The following is an 18,443-nucleotide window of genomic DNA, read 5'->3' as shown; positions in this document are numbered from 1 at the left end:
CAAGAAGGTTTAGGCATTTAGCCCTTATTTTTTTAAACCAAAATAAATGTAAATGAAAAACCTTTAGAAAAAAAATCAAAATTGAAAACATCATTCAGCGTTTGAAGGTTTTATCACACTCACGTTGCCCAGCAATATTAAAATAAGAGTTTGTTGTACGGGTATTTTTTTATTCAGTACTTTCCTGACTTGTTATACATTGGAGATCTGCACCGTTAAATAATTAAGTGTTATGTCCAATGGTCTTAAGAAAACTTGTGTACCGTGCTTGACATTACAACCTTGTGCACTCTAGAACCCATTAGGAATTTGTCTGGATACAATTCATACATGCTTTTGAAAGTTTCTCTATTATAAATATAAATTATTTTATTAAAAAAACTCTCAAAAACACTTCTACTTTATATCGAAAGAGACCTTATATGTATTGGATTTGCAAGGGAGAAAAGCATGACAAAACCCTTCCCACAATTGTCTTAAAGAATTATGAGTAAAACTTTAATTTGTAAAAAAGTTATATTTTGGTAACATAATTATATATGATAAATATGTTCACTTTTACTCTAAAAAAATTGTTCACTTTTAAGAGCATTTTCAACAGTGAACACTATAAAAAATTATTAACATTTTTATTGTACATGATTCATATTTTATGGGTCGGACAAACATTAAAGTTAAACATAAAGATCACCAGTTGTTAGGTTATAAAGCGGGTTGGAGATGCAGGTGAAGCCTATAGTACACCTAATGTCATATATTATAATGTAATCCTATTATTAATCTTTTGTATTTGTGTATGTGCTTGTGACTTCTCTGGTTCTCTTTACAATTTCGATTGCTATTGTTATTGTTAACAACTTTTTTTAACAATATTTCACTCTAGTAATATAACTCTTTAAGAATTTATTAACATGAGTCTCACATATTACCTTACACTTTAATAATTCTTATACGTATTTTGCATCCAAGAGTCATAATTTTAGTGATACCAAATTTTATAATGTCAGGTTGAACACAAATTTGTGTTTTACAATGACAATGATAAGATTTAAATTTAAAACATTGCATAAACTACTAAAATCCTTCATCACTAGACCGATCTAACACAAATTAGTCTATTCTATCTCTGTTAATAACAGATACCATGTATAAAAAAATTAAAACATTTAACGTGTGCTCGAATTGTAATTTACAATTTATGGTTTGAGACCTAACATAAAAATTAGCCTTTTGTTTTCCTATCTTCTACTACCATAGTTTGAGACGGAAATTCCACGTTCCAACTACAATTTTGTCAAACATATTAGTTTAAGAATAAACCTGTATTTTCACCCTCTTTGCTGAAGTTCATACTTTAAGGATGCAAAAAACTTTTTTTTATTATATAAAATATGCATGCAGCACACCGAAATCTACATAAGATATAGTCACGAACCTGCATACAATAAGGTTTGTACATGGTTGACTGTAATACTTTGACTTAATTTAGACGCTTTTTTGTGCCATAGAATTTTACTTGAATTCTAGAAGTGTAATATAAAAATAATAAAACACGTTCGTTGTATTGGAATATATATTATTATAATACTTAATTAAAAATTGAAGACATGAATAGTGTTATGCATGAAATATTAAGTAAAAAAATATACGCACAGGCAAGTATAGCTGTAAGCTAAGGCAAGGTTTTGGCTGTCTTCGATTTTTCAAAAATAGAAGACTTTACATTTATATACTTTTATATTGTTTATGATGACCCTCCAAACTATCATTGCTGGAGTTTATTAATTTCTGCAACTAATTAACTATTTATGTTTATGGTAAATAAATAAGAGCAGTGTGTCTACCAATTTCACAGTAGCAGCTACTCGAAATCATTTTTTTTAATGGAAAATACTTATATCATTTCATTAGTTACTCGAAATGATAATAACTATTTTTTTAGTCAGTTGTTGAGATTCTTATTCTGAATATATTATAACTCCGAATCCTTATAAATGTAGTAAAAATAATGATCAAATTATTCTAAAAATTGTTAGAGAGTACTTAATTAATTTCTGTGAATTTATCAATATTATCCATATTTATTGACAACTCAAGTACTGATCAACTTGTTTGTAAGGAATTACTATCACTTTTTACAAATATTTTTATTTCTACTGGAGTAAACTTAAAAGAATGTGGCACATGCTAAGTAGGCATTAGAGGATTAGTTAATGGAACAAAAAAATTGAAAGATATTAATTATATCAAAATTGATTATAAATTAAAAACATTAAATTTTTTTTAAAAAAGTAATTAGAAACATTTCATAAAATATATTTAATGCTATTTAACTAGTATCCTTATATCAAGCATTGGCAGGTTTTGATTCAGTAACCTTCCAACACGGATCAGGAGATTTACATGTGAGTAGATTAATTGTTGTGTTTGTGAGACATATTGTTCAGGGTCAATTCTTAACCTTATGTATGAAAAAAAAAAAATTTATTGAAAGATAAAAATTTATTTCAATGATTTTTTCGTGTTTGGATCTATGAAGTGAATAATATACGTGTGTCAACGGAAACAGCTAATAGTTACTTTTACTTTTGTTTTAGTTACTTTATAAAAAAGTACTTTTAAAAAAAAATACATGTTCAGTTGTTAAATTTGATCTGAATTTCAATTATTATATAACAAAATATAAAATTGAAAAAAAAAACTAAACTTTAATATACATAATAGAAGAAAATAGAAAAGTAACTGAGATGGCGAATCAAATTTTCTCTTATAATAATGTTGAAGTTAGACACGTTCCTTGTAGAGTTCGCCAAGCCAAGACTATTATTTAATTAGATACGAATTCAATTTAAAAAAGCATGTAATGTAAATTCAAAGCACGTGGTCACTATATACCTCTGTCTTCAATGTACTATAAACCGAACCAATCTGAGGTTAAATGGATATTTTTCTTTACCTTTTCAATCAATGAATAATTCAAAATATACACACATAAATCATGAAACGGATGAGGAATCAGCTGAAGTGAGATATTTTATCTTAATTAAACATCTAGGATTCAAGTTCTGAACATGTAAATATATTAAATATTCAGAGAAAAAAAAGTTATAGGAATAATAATCTTATTCTGCTCAAATAAAATTATCTTTCATAAAAAATATATCATTTCAAGAAGAAAAAAAACACAAACACACATACATAGGTATATGCTGTAGAAACACATGAGAAAATTCCTAGAAGAACCACATTAACTTGGTCGCTTGACATCATACCAAACGCGTTAAATTTATTCACCAAATAAATAAATAAAAATATATCGAACGCGTTGACTCAATTACTATGTTCCATTTATATGCACTTTAGCCTTTTCTCTTGCTTTGTCGAATCCAATTCTCTCTCTCTCTCTCTCTCTCTTTTCTTGATTCATTTTGTTGTCTCAATTAAACCTTTGTTTTGGTCTGAATTGAAAAGGGTTGTGAATTAATAGTGATGTTTATCTCTAGATCAATTCTCTTTGTGTTTGTGTTCTCAGCTTGCTTGCTTCTATTTCCAGCCAATGGAATTCGATCGTTTGCCACAACAAATGGTTATGAAACTGAGGTTGAAGAAGTTGATCCTTTTGTGCAATTCAGAGAGGCCCCAGAATACAGAAACCAGCAAAAGTGCACTCTAATTGACACAACCAATGTTCAATTAGTATGTGATCCTTCACTTGTTCATGTTGCCATGACCATTGATTGGCACTACTTAAGAGGGTCCATTGCTGCAGTGCATTCTGTTGTGAAACACACTTCCTGCCCTCAGAACCTGTTCTTTCATTTCATTGCATCAGATGCAAGATTGGAGAGCAAGGATGTGTTTGAAAGGATTGTTCACACTTCCTTCCCTTCATTGGGATTCAAAGTTTATGTGTTCAGGGAAAGTCTTGTTGGCAATCTCATATCTCCTTCAATTAGGGAGGCACTTGACAACCCTCTTAACTATGCAAGAAGTTACCTTGCTGATTTGCTTGATCAATGCATTGAAAGGGTCATATACTTGGACTCTGATGTTGTAGTAGTTGATGATGTCCAAGAGCTTTGGAAGGTTTCTTTGACAGGGTCAAGGGTCATTGGTGCTCCTGAATATTGTCATACAAACTTCACCAGATACTTCTCCTATGAGTTTTGGTCAAGTGATGAGTTTTCTGAGGTCTTTCAAGGGAAAAGACCTTGTTATTTCAACACTGGGGTGATGGTGATGGACTTGGTGAGGTGGAGAGAGGGTGGCTACACAAGGAAGATTGAGAAGTGGATGGAGATTCAAAAGGAGAGAAGGATCTATAAGTTAGGTTCACTCCCTCCCTTTTTGTTGGCTTTTGGCGGTGATGTTGAAGCCATTGAACATAGATGGAACCAACATGGTCTTGGAGGAGATAATGTGAGAAATAGTTGTAGGACTTTGCATCCTGGTCCAGTTAGTTTGTTACATTGGAGTGGTAAAGGGAAACCATGGACTAGGCTTGATGCCAAGATGCCTTGCTCAGTGGACTTTCTTTGGGCACCTTATGATCTCTATATACCCCATCACCATACACATCATCAACACCACCACCATCAGAGAATTGCTATTGGCTCAACACATTCATCATTTTAGGACATAGTTTTATATTGGTTGATTTTGATTCATTTGTTCTGAATATTTTATTTTTTTTGGTATAGACAGAACAATCAAAAGATTTTGTAATGTTTGTTGATACATCTTAATAGTATAGTAACAGAGAATATCATGCGGAACATGCTGATGCACAATTATTGGATAAAGTATGAGTTTAATTTTCATGTTTAAAGATATTTACACTCAAAACCAGTCAGAAATAACCCATAAGACAGATGTTCCTGAGTTGTTGCTTGTGTCATTCTCCAATCATAATTTTACCTTGATAAACCGATGACTTAAGCCCTTACCATGGCGTTACTCTAACATTGAGTTAAAGGGGTTCTATTTGATTCAATTCCTAAATAAGGAACTAGCCAATATGACTAGTACTTTTATTTGTTACTGCATATACTTATTATATAAATGATGTAATAAAAACTTGAATTAAAGGATTATGTAGATTATCATGATGAAATATCAATTTTGATTAGAGAAAAACACACAATACTTAAGGAATTGAATTTATGTTTTTCCCTTAACACACTGGTTAACATTTATCTAAATAATATTATAAAAGTCAATAAACTTAAAATGGACATCTGATTAGATGTTACTCAACATATTTTGATTGAATTCTTTTTCTTAGTACATATATTCCACTTAAATTCTAAAACTATTTAACAGAATGAGGTCTAATTTATTGCTTCACTGTTATAGAAGAATATTGAATATACTGTGGATCAATTCCCCTTTTTCTCGTGAAGAAAAGATGCTAGTAGTACTTAGCTGTAAGTCATAGACAGAAGAGAAGAGGGAAAGCCAAAATGAAGAGAAAAGTGCTGGAAGATCAATTATGATTATGCAACATTATGATCCTACAATCAAGTACAGCATGTGATAACATAAAATGTTGGAACAGTGTCTGCCTGGCATATATGTTTGGTTCGTTAAAACAAAGGGCAAAAGGACAATATTAACTAAAGAAAATACACATCACGTGCTACATTTGGAAAATATCAAACTTCTGCGTGCACCTGTGAAGTTAGGAAACCGAAGTATAATATAGGTGATTTTCAATCAGCAATTGAATAAATTCCAAAATGTAATCAGTGTAGAAACTATACAGAAAATGAAAATAAAATAGTCTATGACCTGTAATGTTTATCTCTAATGTCATTAAATTTCAAGATTTTTTAACACGCATTGGTTTGGAAACACATCAATACATTGTTAAAAGTAAACAGAAGAAAACAAAACAAAACAAAAAATTCAGTCAAGAGGGCTTATAGATCACATGTATTTTCTATGATAAGTAATCTTGTTTAAGCTGAGAATGACAATGACAAACTCTTCTTTGGTAGTTGCACATATCTAAAATTCAAACTCAAAATTACGGGTTAAATTGGAATAAAACAGCACTATTGAACCGGCATTCGGTGATGGACAGCTTAAAAATAGAGTGACAAATTTGCAGGAAATCATATGAGCTTGGGACAGCAAGATAGGGAAATCGATTTTGAAGATAGGGATGGTTATGAGTTGTGTCAATTAATGTTACGAATATTATTATGGGCAAAATATAGTTGTGCACTCTTAGGTCCATTATCCTTTATTTGTCTTTTAACAATAATAGATAAATATGAATAATAGTTTAGGGAGATTTTAGAATGAATTTGTTATAATTCTGTTAGAGAAAATTGTGAATACCTCCCTATATATATATATATACACGTCGGTTTGGGACGGATTGTTTTGAAAATATATAAATTTGATGTATTCGGATTAGGTATTAGGTTTAGACGTTTTACATTCAAGACACCATTAAAAATATAGTAAGTAAAAAAGTACTTCATATTTAATTATTATTATTATTATTAAAAGTTATTTGTTAGGCCCCATTAATTGTGTCAAGCGACAGTGCTTAACAACCAGGTCCTAAAAAAAAAAATGTGCTCCAAACGGTGAGGATCTAAATAGAGACGGTGCTTTGCTTTACAAGAAAAAAAGAGATAATGATCTCCAAGGGCAGTGATCAAGAAATTATAACTAAAATAAAATTCATTAAACAAATATTTTTAATATATGTCTACTGTAACTTCTAATTCATTCCAACACAATTTTTAATAAAAAATTATATTTATTATTAATTCTTAAGCAATGTTCTAAGAGTATTAATTAAAAAGACAAATTGAGAAATATAATTTTTATAAAATAAAAGTTTAGGTGAATTAATTAAGTCTTAAAAGAATATTAAGGTTAAAAAGAGCTTACGAAAGTATTTATAAAGGGTCTACATACAAAGTTCTCATATTGATAATGAGATTATACTCACGATCTTATAGAATGAGTTTGATTCTTACCAATTCAACTTAATATTTGTTAGTTAATAATTAGAAATGGAATTTCATAAAACCATCATTAAAGATGTATTTGCAAAACTCAAACTTTATATTTTTTTTAAATAATATTTGTTTTAGCAATTGATATGCACTAAGAAACTATTACATCTGACACATAATAATAAAAAGAAAAAAATATAAGTATAATAAATAATAAATAATATGATGTAATAAGAAATAAAAAATAGTGATAAATATAGGTGCTAATGGAAGAGTGAAAATATGTTCCTAATCTTTACTCCGAGCAAACAGCTGAAACAACTAACAAATAATGTAAATTTAATCATGAATAAAGTTACAATTTTTGTTTATTTGTGTGAAACTAAGGTATTTTCACGTCACCAATCAAAGACTAATTCTTTAAATTACTAAAATTCATCCCTTTAAAAAGTTAACATTTTTTCATAGATAATTTTTTATATAAACAACTAAAGATCGAACTAAAATAATGTGCTTGGTGAGAAATCTGAGAAATAAAACTCGAAAGAATTATATCAATTGACATGAACCAAACAAGTAATCATAATCATTACGCCGTTGTTGTTGAATACGCATGTAACATGGTACACCCACGCAGGAACACATATAACATTGTGTAGAATGAGTATGGTGCTCTATTCACATCCAATCTTGTTTCTAATGTAAGATTATCTTCATTATTCATGAAAGCATAAATATTATATGACAGAGGTATGCTTCAATGCTTGGTATGATGAATCAAGTGAAAGAGTGCCAGAAGCAAGGAGAGCATGTGATTATTTCACACTCAGTTTTTCATTGAACAGAAAAATTTATATGAGAAGGGAGAAGGGAGAAGGGGTGAAAAGAAAAAAGAGGAAGAAAAGAATATACATGCCTATCACCTTCTCTACAATAGTCCAACAACACAGCTCAGATGCAATCTATTTTCCAACCCTCTCAAGTGATGACCCAATAACATACACCTGCCAACAGAAAAGAAAACCTCGATGCGATTAGACACAATAAAGGACTTGTGAACCAATAAGAAAATTTCAATTCAATTACAGTTGAACCAACAAACCGTAAACCAATGTCTTCACTAATTCAATAATTGGTCTGGTTTAAAAAATATAGATGTCTATAATTAATTTTAGGACATGAATCACTCGGTTCTAACCAAACATTTTAGAAGGGCAATTAGAAATAGAATGACATGTACTAACCAGAAAAGCAACTTTGCTAGGTAATCACGAGAAGTGGCTATCGTATTACTAAGCTCATCACCACTGCCCGCGCGATTGTCTACATTTCCTTCCACTGATTGTTCCATAAAACTAGAGCTACCATCATCCACAAAGAATCTTCTCAATATGTTCTGAACAAGTTGGTGAATTATATCCTCCACTTCTAATGATGAAGGCCGGGACAGTTCAGTCACCTGTCAAACAATTTGCACATGAAAAGATTCATAAATTAAAACAAGAAACGGTATCTACATTAATGGAAATGAGCAAGGGAGAGGACAGAAGGACTTTTTGCAATCTAACTTAAAAGCACCACTTTCAATTGCAAGGGAATACAAATTAAATAGCAGCGGCGAGCCATTACCATATTAGGATCCAGAGACCGAAGATATTCCAACAAATTGTTCCATTTTCCCTTGTCATATTCTAATTGCATCATTTCCTGCTTCTGGGCATTCAGTTCCTGAAAACAAAAGGCAAAAGTTTGGAGCTTTCATTCTTTGAGCTTGCCTTTTAAATGATCACAAATGAGTAATAAAACCACTTCTTTTAGGGAACAGACCCCAGAGGGTGAAAGTAAAGTAAATCTTTAGACTACACAACGGGAGTGATGCACTAGTGCTTTCCCTGTTAATTAGATTATGCCATTGTAAGGCACGTTAATTACACTGCATTAAGCATTAAGAAGCTGAAAGGGGCTTTACATTTCATTCTTGCTGAAAGAAATTTCCTTTGTGTCGTTTCCTTTAATAACTTTCAAGGTAGTCGAAGCAAATTTCACTAATTATACTTTAAGGGCATGTTTGGATGGAGGAGTTTGGAGGGTAAGTGAAGGAAGGAGTAACTTTTTCTTCATTTTAAGTAAACAAGCCTTTTATTTGAGAAATTTTCAAAAATGATAAATTATCATCCACTATTCTTTTTTTTTTTTTTTATAATCTTTTGATTCTTTTCAACTTAAAAATGAAAAATTATGTCTCCCTTCCCCTCTAAAATCCTCCATCAAAAATCTACCCTAGGGAGATAAAATCACAGTTTTGTTTCAGTAGAAGTTAAAAACACATGACTATCAGCATAGACCATACTGAGCCAACTATACTTGGCAAGCACACAAGAAGCAAACATTTTACATGCTCCAATAACAATTCACCCGTTAAGATGAGATCCTTGTTCCAAATTCCAATACACCAACACAATCTAACTTACCCAAGCACAGACATAAGAAGCAACCATTTTACAAGCGCTAAGAATAACACACCCATTAAGCCAAGGTCCCTTTTCTTTTTTCGACAAATACCCAATACAAAAACTCAAAATCCAAACTAAGGAACCTCCTTGCATAACACCCTTATAAATGCAGCTATTCCACAATCATTGTAATGAAAAAATTGAACTAAACAGAAAGAAAAAGAAGGGTTACCTCTGTCACACTTGTCAACTCAGACTGCAACTGCTGAATGTAACTCAGAGCCTGAGGAGGCAAATCTCCAAATTCTTTCAGGTTACCACTGCAGCTGCAACTTTCCAAATCATTAACAACCTCAATTTTCTCATCACCTACTGTTTTTGCTCCATCCTTAACCTCCAAAACCTCTGAACGCGTTTCACAATCTGACCCCTCATCCCTGGAACCTGATATATCCAAATTCCTTGTCAGAGACATCCTGTACTCCGCATTCCATAGAGTGTACCTAACAAAGAAAAGAAAGCAACCCCAAAAGTTCAAACAAAAGAAAAACCTTCAATCTGGCACAGAAACTATTTGGTAATTGCCCCTCCAAAATCACATACATCACCATATTATTCCCTTAAAAAATTGTTCACCAAATTTATCCATCAAATTTTGATTGTGTCACTACTTTAGACCATGTTTGGATTAACTTCTTCCTTAGCACTTACAGGAGAAGAAAATTAAAAAAAAAAATGAAATGGATCGAGCTTTTCCCATGAGTCAAAATTAATTTATACACTTTAACTTATGTAACAATTCTCTTATCTAACTTCTCCAAAAGTTAAAGTGTGTAACTTGATTTTAACTTTTAGAAAAAAAAAATTAAGGTCCTATTTGGGTAGACTTCTGCAAGAGCCCTTATAGGATAAGAAAAATAGGAAGGCAAATTGCATTGAGCTTCTTCATAAGCTAAACTCAATACATGAACCTTAGCTTTTAGAGAAGTTAAATGAAAAAAAGCTCTAGTAAAGCTAAGTAGATAAGTTGATTATTATACCTAATGCAAGAAGCTCAATCATTTTACCTTCTTACTGTATTTTGTTCTCCTGTTAGTGCTTATAGAGAAGTTTATATTCCAAACAGAGCCTAACTAATTTTACCTTCTTAATCTCCTCCCCTTCAAGTGCTTCCGGAGAAAACTGTAAACTTGTCTATAAAATTTCTTCTGCTTCAAGTGCTTCTGCACAAGTCAGTAAACTTCTCTACAAGCAAGCACTTGAAAATAAGAAGGTAAAATATGAGTTGAACTCCTCTCTTGTAACCTAAAATCAGTTAATGCAATAAACTTTTCCAGAAACTCTCTAATCTAACTAATTTGGAATCTGAACTTAGCTTATGAAGTTATGATAGAAGCTCAATTCATTTTATCTTCTTTTTAAATATAATTTTTTTATCGGCAAATGTTATATTTAGTTATTGTTAGCGGGGGATTTGAACAAGCGAACTCTCTCCCTTCACCACGAGATCAACCTTATATCTTCTTTTTATCTTGTTTTTGTATAATTAGTTATGAGGAGAAGCTTATTCAAATAGAGCCCAAGTATTCTTCATTCAACAGAATTGGTCTCTGGTACCAAATACCAATCAAAACACTACTAATTCAACCACAAAATGAAATCTTCAACAATCAAAAAATTTGGGAGGAGTGTTATATGTAGTTTGTACCCGGTGACGATGGAGGAGAAGAGGAGGCGGTGGAGGGGGTGTTTGGAGACGGTGATGGTGACGGCGAAGTGATCGGAGGGTAGCAATCCGAGCATGGTGGAGATGGTCTGCTTCATGGAGTCTCTGGCGGCGGGGGACACGCCTTTGGAGATGGCGGAGTTGTCGAGGGGCTCGATGCGGCGGAGCATGGCGGCGATCACGGTGAAGCCGCGGTCGAAGTTGCGGGTGGAGACGGCGTCGTCGGAGAGGCAGGAGGGAAGGAAGCCGCCGCGGCGACGCGAGAGGGGGAGGAGAACGGAGGGAGGTGGCGAAGTTGGAAGAGGGGGAGGCTTGGGTGGGAGGAACTGAAAGAGTGACCGGTCGGTGACGCGGGGGTGGATGACGGGGCGAAAGGAGAGTGCCATGGAAATTGGAATGGTGCTGCTGCGGGTGAGGGTGAGGGTGACGAACGGTGAACCCAACTTATTATTTTTTCTATCCGGTTCGGTTCAACGGCTCTAATAACACTGAACCGGATGGATGCTTTGCGCGTCTTTCCAACCACTAACTAATATTTTCACGGCTGTTTTCGGACAAATTAATAAATCCTTATTTTAAGGTTTCATAAACATATGTTTTTTTTTTATAAAAAAGTTTGATAAAAATATACTGTTTTTTTTTAGAAATGAAATTAGTAAATCTTTATGAATAGTCATATTTAAATTGTAAAACTTAAAAGTTATTTGAAATACCACTTAAAATGGGTATATGATATTTTTTTAAAAAAATATATGATTTATATATTTTTTAATTTTCATTATTCTTCTCTCTTAAATAAAAATATTTTTTTATTGGTACTTCAATAAAAAAATAGTTGAAGTGTATCAAAATTATTTTTTAAAAACATATTAACATTTAGTTACAATTATTAAATTAAACTTAACAATTTAGATTGCATATTTAATTATAAATCTCATCTTATTTTTATTTTTTTTATCGAATCAAAGAAAGATACCAAGGGTTACAAAATTTATAACAATTCAAATACTAAATTTAACCAATTCAGCTAGTCCTTCTCATTGTTTAGTTTTTTTTTTTTTTTTTACGATTTTGAGTTAAACTTAATCCATTTTTTTATGTACAATAATTTGAATTTTAGACTTCATACCAACTATCTAAACTCTGCCATTGAACATATGAACCGATCTTAATGCACTGGCTTAACCCGTCTTATCACACCCAACGGATTATATAAAAAGGATTAAGGTAACTTACTTTAAAAAATGAGTTACAAAATCCAATCAAAATTCTTTTTTTCTCTTTCACATGTTAACCAGTCGAGTCATACTTTCAATTCGTTTTGTCATCTTTCTCTGTGTTTAACATTTTTTTGTCCATCATCAACGATTTTACAATTTTACTTGTGTAGCAGTAATTGGTTAGTGGTTAGTGCTTTGATTTAGTTAGTCTTATACTCGAGTAGTTTCATCAGGGAACGTGGAAAAATAATTCACGTGAAATTTATAAAATAGTAATAGAAAAGTTATATTATTAATGAAGTTAATTTTAATGTTAACGATTAAAAAACATATTAAATATATTTTTTTAAGTAATTGTTGTAAAAATAAATATATTATTGTACATTGATGATTTATAATTAAATAATGATATAAAAATATATTTAATGAAATTCATTACTAATTTATTATTTTGATAATATTATTTCTTTTTGTTATATCATTTATTTTTATTATATATTATGTCCTTTTTATAGAATGGGTTTAAAAAAATTAAGCTTAAATATATCATTTTTCTCTAAATTTTTTTAAAAAAAATTATCTTTTTTTAATCGCTCAAACTAAAATGTGTTTTTTTTAATTAAATAGCAAAATACTTCTTTTAGTTCCTTTGGTTGATTTTTGACCATTTGAATGAATAATTTGTGGTGTTTTTTTTTTACTGCAGAGGAGATTAAAAATTATTATGAAAATTTGAAAAATTAAAAATATAAATTTTAATTTGAAGAATTAAAAATGAAACACCTTTAAATTTAAGGATTAAAAATATATTTTATATTTAAAGCATTACTTATATTTCTACACGTTTATCAGATAATGTTTTGTACCCGACATTTGAGTGAATTACAGATTCCCCCTTGTATTGGTCACTTTGAATTTGAGAAGGAGAATCTGTAGACATTGCTCTTTCTTGCGTTCCCGGCCTCTCAAACTACACACCATACCAAATCAAAACAAACGGAAGTACATACAAAATAAAATGTGTGTTTCACCAAAAAAAAGAATGAATCATGCAAGATTTTTTTTTTTTTTGTGATGGTCATGGATTACTCTCTAGATCAAACACTAATTTTATTCGTAATATATGATTAATACTTTTACTAATTTAAAAAAATTTACACATGAATATTCTCATTAAATAAATTATTCACACTCACGAATGCGTGAAAACAAAAAAAAAAGTAATATCACTCAAAGATTCTTAATATAAAGTCCACGAAATTTGTTTGTAATTGCTAGTGACCTTTGTAGGTCTAGTCTAAATTTTTCTGACTGGGTTGCAATGTTTTGTAGTATTCAATTCTTTACTAAAATTATTTATTCTCTTAAATTTGAAAGCATAATTTACTCAAAGTAGTTTTCTAATTGAAAAATGAACATAAAATCTTAGTTTTATAGAAATAAATGTATAGAAGAATATTACTCTTTTGTTGATACATATTTGTTTTTAGGTTTAAATATCTTTTTTTTCTTGTAAATTAGTATTTTTTTTTATTTTTGTCCTTGTAAATCATTTTATTTTTTTTTATTTTAGTCCTTACAAAACATGTTTATTTTATTTGTTTTTTTAAAATACTTTAGATAATATTTTTTTACTTTTCAAAACATCAAGGACTATTTAAAGTGTCTTAAGGATGAAAAATAAAACAAATATATTTTGTAAGGATTAAAATGAAAAAAAAAATTACAGACAAAAATGAAAAAAATATATTAAATTACAAGAACAAAAAATGTATTTAAACTTTTAAAACTGATTTTCTTTTTTAAATTAGGTATTGATTGAGTTAAATTAATATCTTGAGGAGAAGCCAGCGTGCTCCTTATTACATTTTTTTCATAAAGTGTTAGAAAAATTATGAGAGCGGTTTCCAGGGACTCAATTTCTTGATTTGAATATCGACTAAGAAAATTTACTTTCAAAAAATATGTTTTTACACATTTAATATCACTTTTGAGAGCCATTAAAGGAAAATAAACTTCAAAAAAAAAATGAGGAAAGGATAAGTATGATATAACACACACAACTAAAGATAACACAAAACAAGATATATGTTTAACTTCTAGTCGATCAGTCAATAACAAGAGCATGAAAATGGAATCTCAAATTTCAAGGATTCAATCACTCAACCAAAGAGAATGAAATGACAATAAAAGGAAACAAAAAGTACGCATCTAAAGTAGGTCCCGTTTCCAATTCCAAACACCAATAAACTCACTAAGCACTTGAAAGTGGACCATAATCCAAATCTAAGGGTGTGATGTGGCTTAGATTCATTGCTAAGACGACGTGCCGTTCATGATGGTTTATGTTTAACACCACAAATAACATATTTTATTTTTGACTCTTCTCTCAAAATGACCCTCCATGTAATAGTACTAGTGGTGATAATTTCCCACTCCAAATTTGAATTTTTCAAGCAGAACTTGCTACAGTGACTTATTTGACTTATACAACAATTTTCAGCAAAAAGTGAATGATACATAAATGCAGCTTGCCAAAAGTTTTTTTGGTTTTTCTTTATCTCAAATACTAGTCAATTACACACCAAATATATAAATGGTAAAGACGATAATTAGTTATTGACTAAAAAAAGAATTTTGATCTCTTAATTATCTATTAATTAGTTTGTTTTTTATGTTTAAAATTTTCTATTTTAATGTTTTAAAGTTTATTTATTAAATCAAATTGATCCTTCTATTAATTATCACATTAATTTGGTTAATTTAGTGACAAGTGACAAACTGTGAACAAATATCACATTAGTAAAAAATAATTGAAGAAAAGATCAATTTGGTCTTACATAGAGACCATAGGAAATCAAAATAAAAAACTAAAATTCCATTTTAACATGTTATTTAAAACTTAACTTTTATTCTTTAATCAAAAGTAAACTTTTACTTATTTTAAATTTTTAATATTTAGTCATTGACACTAAAGTGAAAGCATGTCACTTGCCTTTCTACCCTTGCCCTTTTGGTTATTTACTACTTACTAAGCATAGCGAGTGGTAGTTAATTCATTAAACTCTGTTAAGAGAGAATAAAATGAAAAAAAAAACTATTTTTAAAAATAAAGAGTTAAATTTACCATATTGGATGCAGTGGATAAGTTTTCAACCTCTTTCTCTGAATTTTTTATTTTTTATATAAACAATTATAAAGTTCATCCCATAATTTGAGAGTGATAATTAAACAACATTATCGCTTCATAAATTTGCATTCTTCGTTTCTTATAATCTATATGTTGTCAATCTCTATCAAACTTTCTTTCTTTTTTTATGTCTCTTTTATATTTATACGGTTCTGCAGCTTGCCATTAGGCCAACCAAAAAGCCACGTTAAACTTTAGTTTTGGCTCATTTCAGTGTTCTAATAATATATAGCATGATGGGACAAAAAGTTCATTAATTAAGTTCATGCATACGTAACCGTTGATAGTTCAGTGTACATGCAGTTAAATACTTATCAAAAAGTTCATCTTAAATAAATGCCAACACAGAGATGATGATGACAAGATGGGTGATTAGAGCGGTGGTTCTAAAATATGAATCTTCTTAAATTAATAAATAAATGAAACCTACATTAATAGTGATGATGAATTTTATTATTTAGCATTTTTCTCTAATAATATGATTAAAAGAAGAAGAAAACACATAAATCATGGAGTATTTTATTACCTGTGGTTCATTTAATCCTCTACAAGACATCTGTGCTAGTGGTTATTACTTGATTTCATCCTTAGTAGTGCTTTATTTTATAATTTCTTAATGAATCTGTCGTTGATTTAGCTTAGAAGACATGGGAGCCCTTGAAATTATTTCTGTTTACAATGATGATCTTCTGTTAAGCAAGACAAAAAAGACATGATGATGACTCTTCTATAACTTTAATTGGATTAATTTATGATAAAATTATAAGAACTATAGAGAAATAAACAATATGCGGATTTCACAAATATCTTCCTACTTGGGCACGCTGGTGGACATTATATTTGTTTCTTCACCGTAGAATTTGTCATGATTAAAATTAGTATAAGATGGTCTTAGTCTGATTATAACAGGTGGGAAATGAAGTTGATTTGTGGTCAATGAACTGATAATGGCAAATTGGATATGATATACCAAATTCACATAATAAAGTTATTTGATAAACACTGAACACTACAAAATGTGTTTTAGCTGCAAGACATTACATTAGTGTTGATCGTCATATTGATGTAATTCATCATGTCGTTTAGACTGATTTTAAAATGACAATAAAATGAGAATTATTATATTATATAACAAAAACAAAATAAGAATTTTTTTTATGAGACATCCTCATTATGAAATAACTATTTTAAAATAAAATACTTTTTCATATTCTATAATATCTATTATGGAATAGATTTTTAAAGTGTTTATCTTATGAAAAATTATATTTCATAATAGTTATTTTAGAAGAACATTTTATTCCTGAAACCTATTTGGGAATATGAAAAATTATATTACACAATAACTATTATGAAATAGTTGTTCAAGAATAGGTTTCGCAAAATACATTTTATCTTTTTTATTGTCCTTTCTTCTCCTCAATTTTTCATAATAGTTGTTTAAAAATAGGTCTCACAAAGTACCTTTTGTCTTTTTCATCATCCTTTCTTATCCTGAGTTCTCCATAATAGTTGTTTAAGAATAAGTTCCGCAAAGTATTTTGTCTTTTTCATTATTCTTTCTTTTCCTCAGTTCTCCATGCTACTCTGTTTTTTTTTTTTTCACTTTTCACTCTTTTTTTCCTTCAAAATATTGATTGCATTGAGCAGTTTCTCACTGATTTTTGACTTGCCATTGTCTTTATACTGCGTGATTTGCTCTAAGTTTTGAGATATGAGGGCATTTTCTCGCTTTTACCTCACTTCACCATTTTTCTTTTAAGTAGAGATTTTGTTTTGCTTGCATGTGCCTAACTCTTTATATCATCACGTTAGATTTTGCCTTCACCATTTTCTTTATTGTTTGGTATTTTTGTTTTACATACTTTGTTCTTTTGTTTCACAAATGGTATAACGACTGAAATACCAATTAAAACCTGGGAGATGTAAAATCTAACATGAGGAGGGTGCAATGGCTTTGCAAAGTACAAAGGAAGGAGGGTGAAGGAGGTGGCGCGAAGGTGGAGAACGAGGCATGAGGGTGAAGGAGGGCTTCACAAGTCTGCCGTCGCACTTTCGGGGTTTGGGTGGTGGAGAACAAGGTGTTAGGGTTGGAGAAGGGAGGTGCTCTCATAGTCTCATTAAGGGTAATTTTGGTTTTTACCAAATTAATTGTTTGAGAGGTGCAAGATTCAAATAAGGGAGTGCATGATTCAAATGTCCATCACTTCATTGCAGTGTCCATATGTTTGTGTTGGCCTGGTCCATACTTATAATTTACAAGGCTTCTGCTAAATGCACTCCCCTTTTGCTAAATACTCATTTCAAAACTTCAACTTTTCATTGTTTTTTCTTCCTTTTGTCCTTTTTGCCTTCAATCACTCATTTCAAAACCGACTCTAATCTTGTCTTACCTCCTTTCCTTTGTAAGTTATCTTCTTTTAAAAGAACCTTGTGAAAGGCTAAAGAAGCTTAGTGAAAAACAATACAGAGTAAAGTATTTTTTTTTTTTTTTGCACAACAGAATTAAGTAATCTTGATTATTTATTACATGGTTATAAAGGCCTGAAGAGGATACAAAAATACTTGTTGTAATCTTTGTTGGCTGGTGAAAACCTTTCTAGTGAAGAGACTAAATGTAACTTTTGGTTGAATAGTTAATTTTTATTACATTATCCATTATATGTTTTAACTTAATTTTTATTGTATGTATTTAAAGTTTTGTGAAAAGTTTTCACAATTCACGTACATATAATTTAACTTTTTTTTTTCTTGTGTGTACTTTATTTTTTTCACAGGAAACTTATTCAATTTTTTATTTCTATTCTTATTATTTTTTTCCCGAGATCTTTCCTTATTATTTCATTCCAAGCAAACAACCCCAAACTTCCACTCTAT

The 18,443-nt window shown here is 30.3% G+C and overlaps 2 protein-coding genes across 2 annotated transcripts; one reads left to right on the top strand and one right to left on the bottom strand.

Annotated features, from left to right (window-relative positions):
- Positions 1-3,370: 3,370 nt before the first annotated feature.
- On the top strand, positions 3,371-4,820 carry LOC114398434 (probable galacturonosyltransferase-like 10). The gene has a single exon (XM_028360629.1). The coding sequence runs from the start codon at positions 3,490-3,492 to the stop codon at positions 4,633-4,635; it is 1,146 nt and encodes a 381-aa protein (XP_028216430.1). The 5' UTR covers positions 3,371-3,489; the 3' UTR covers positions 4,636-4,820.
- Positions 4,821-7,630: 2,810 nt separating this feature from the next.
- On the bottom strand, positions 7,631-11,598 carry LOC114400613. The gene is made up of 5 exons (XM_028363143.1): positions 11,139-11,598; positions 9,663-9,933; positions 8,607-8,705; positions 8,222-8,436; positions 7,631-7,981 (listed from the first exon to the last, which is right to left on the bottom strand). The coding sequence occupies exons 1-5, from the start codon at positions 11,540-11,542 to the stop codon at positions 7,906-7,908; spliced, it is 1,065 nt and encodes a 354-aa protein (XP_028218944.1). The 5' UTR covers positions 11,543-11,598; the 3' UTR covers positions 7,631-7,905.
- Positions 11,599-18,443: the final 6,845 nt, after the last annotated feature.

This window comes from Glycine soja, chromosome 19, assembly GCF_004193775.1.
Source record: "Glycine soja cultivar W05 chromosome 19, ASM419377v2, whole genome shotgun sequence".
NCBI lineage: Eukaryota > Viridiplantae > Streptophyta > Magnoliopsida > Fabales > Fabaceae > Glycine > Glycine soja.
Note: the sequence above shows the minus strand (reverse complement) of the source record. Positions and strands in the feature narration are given on the sequence as shown.

Coding starts and splice junctions, on each gene's coding strand:
- LOC114398434 (XM_028360629.1), top strand. CDS start 3,490: ATGTTTATCTCTAGATCAATTCTCTTTGTGTTTGTGTTCTCAGCTTGC.
- LOC114400613 (XM_028363143.1), bottom strand. CDS start 11,542: ATGGCACTCTCCTTTCGCCCCGTCATCCACCCCCGCGTCACCGACCGG. Junction 9,934..11,138: donor TTCTCCTCCATCGTCACCGG/GTACAAACTACA, acceptor TTTCTTTGTTAG/GTACACTCTATGGAATGCGG. Junction 8,706..9,662: donor AGTTGACAAGTGTGACAGAG/GTAACCCTTCTT, acceptor TTTTGTTTTCAG/GAACTGAATGCCCAGAAGCA.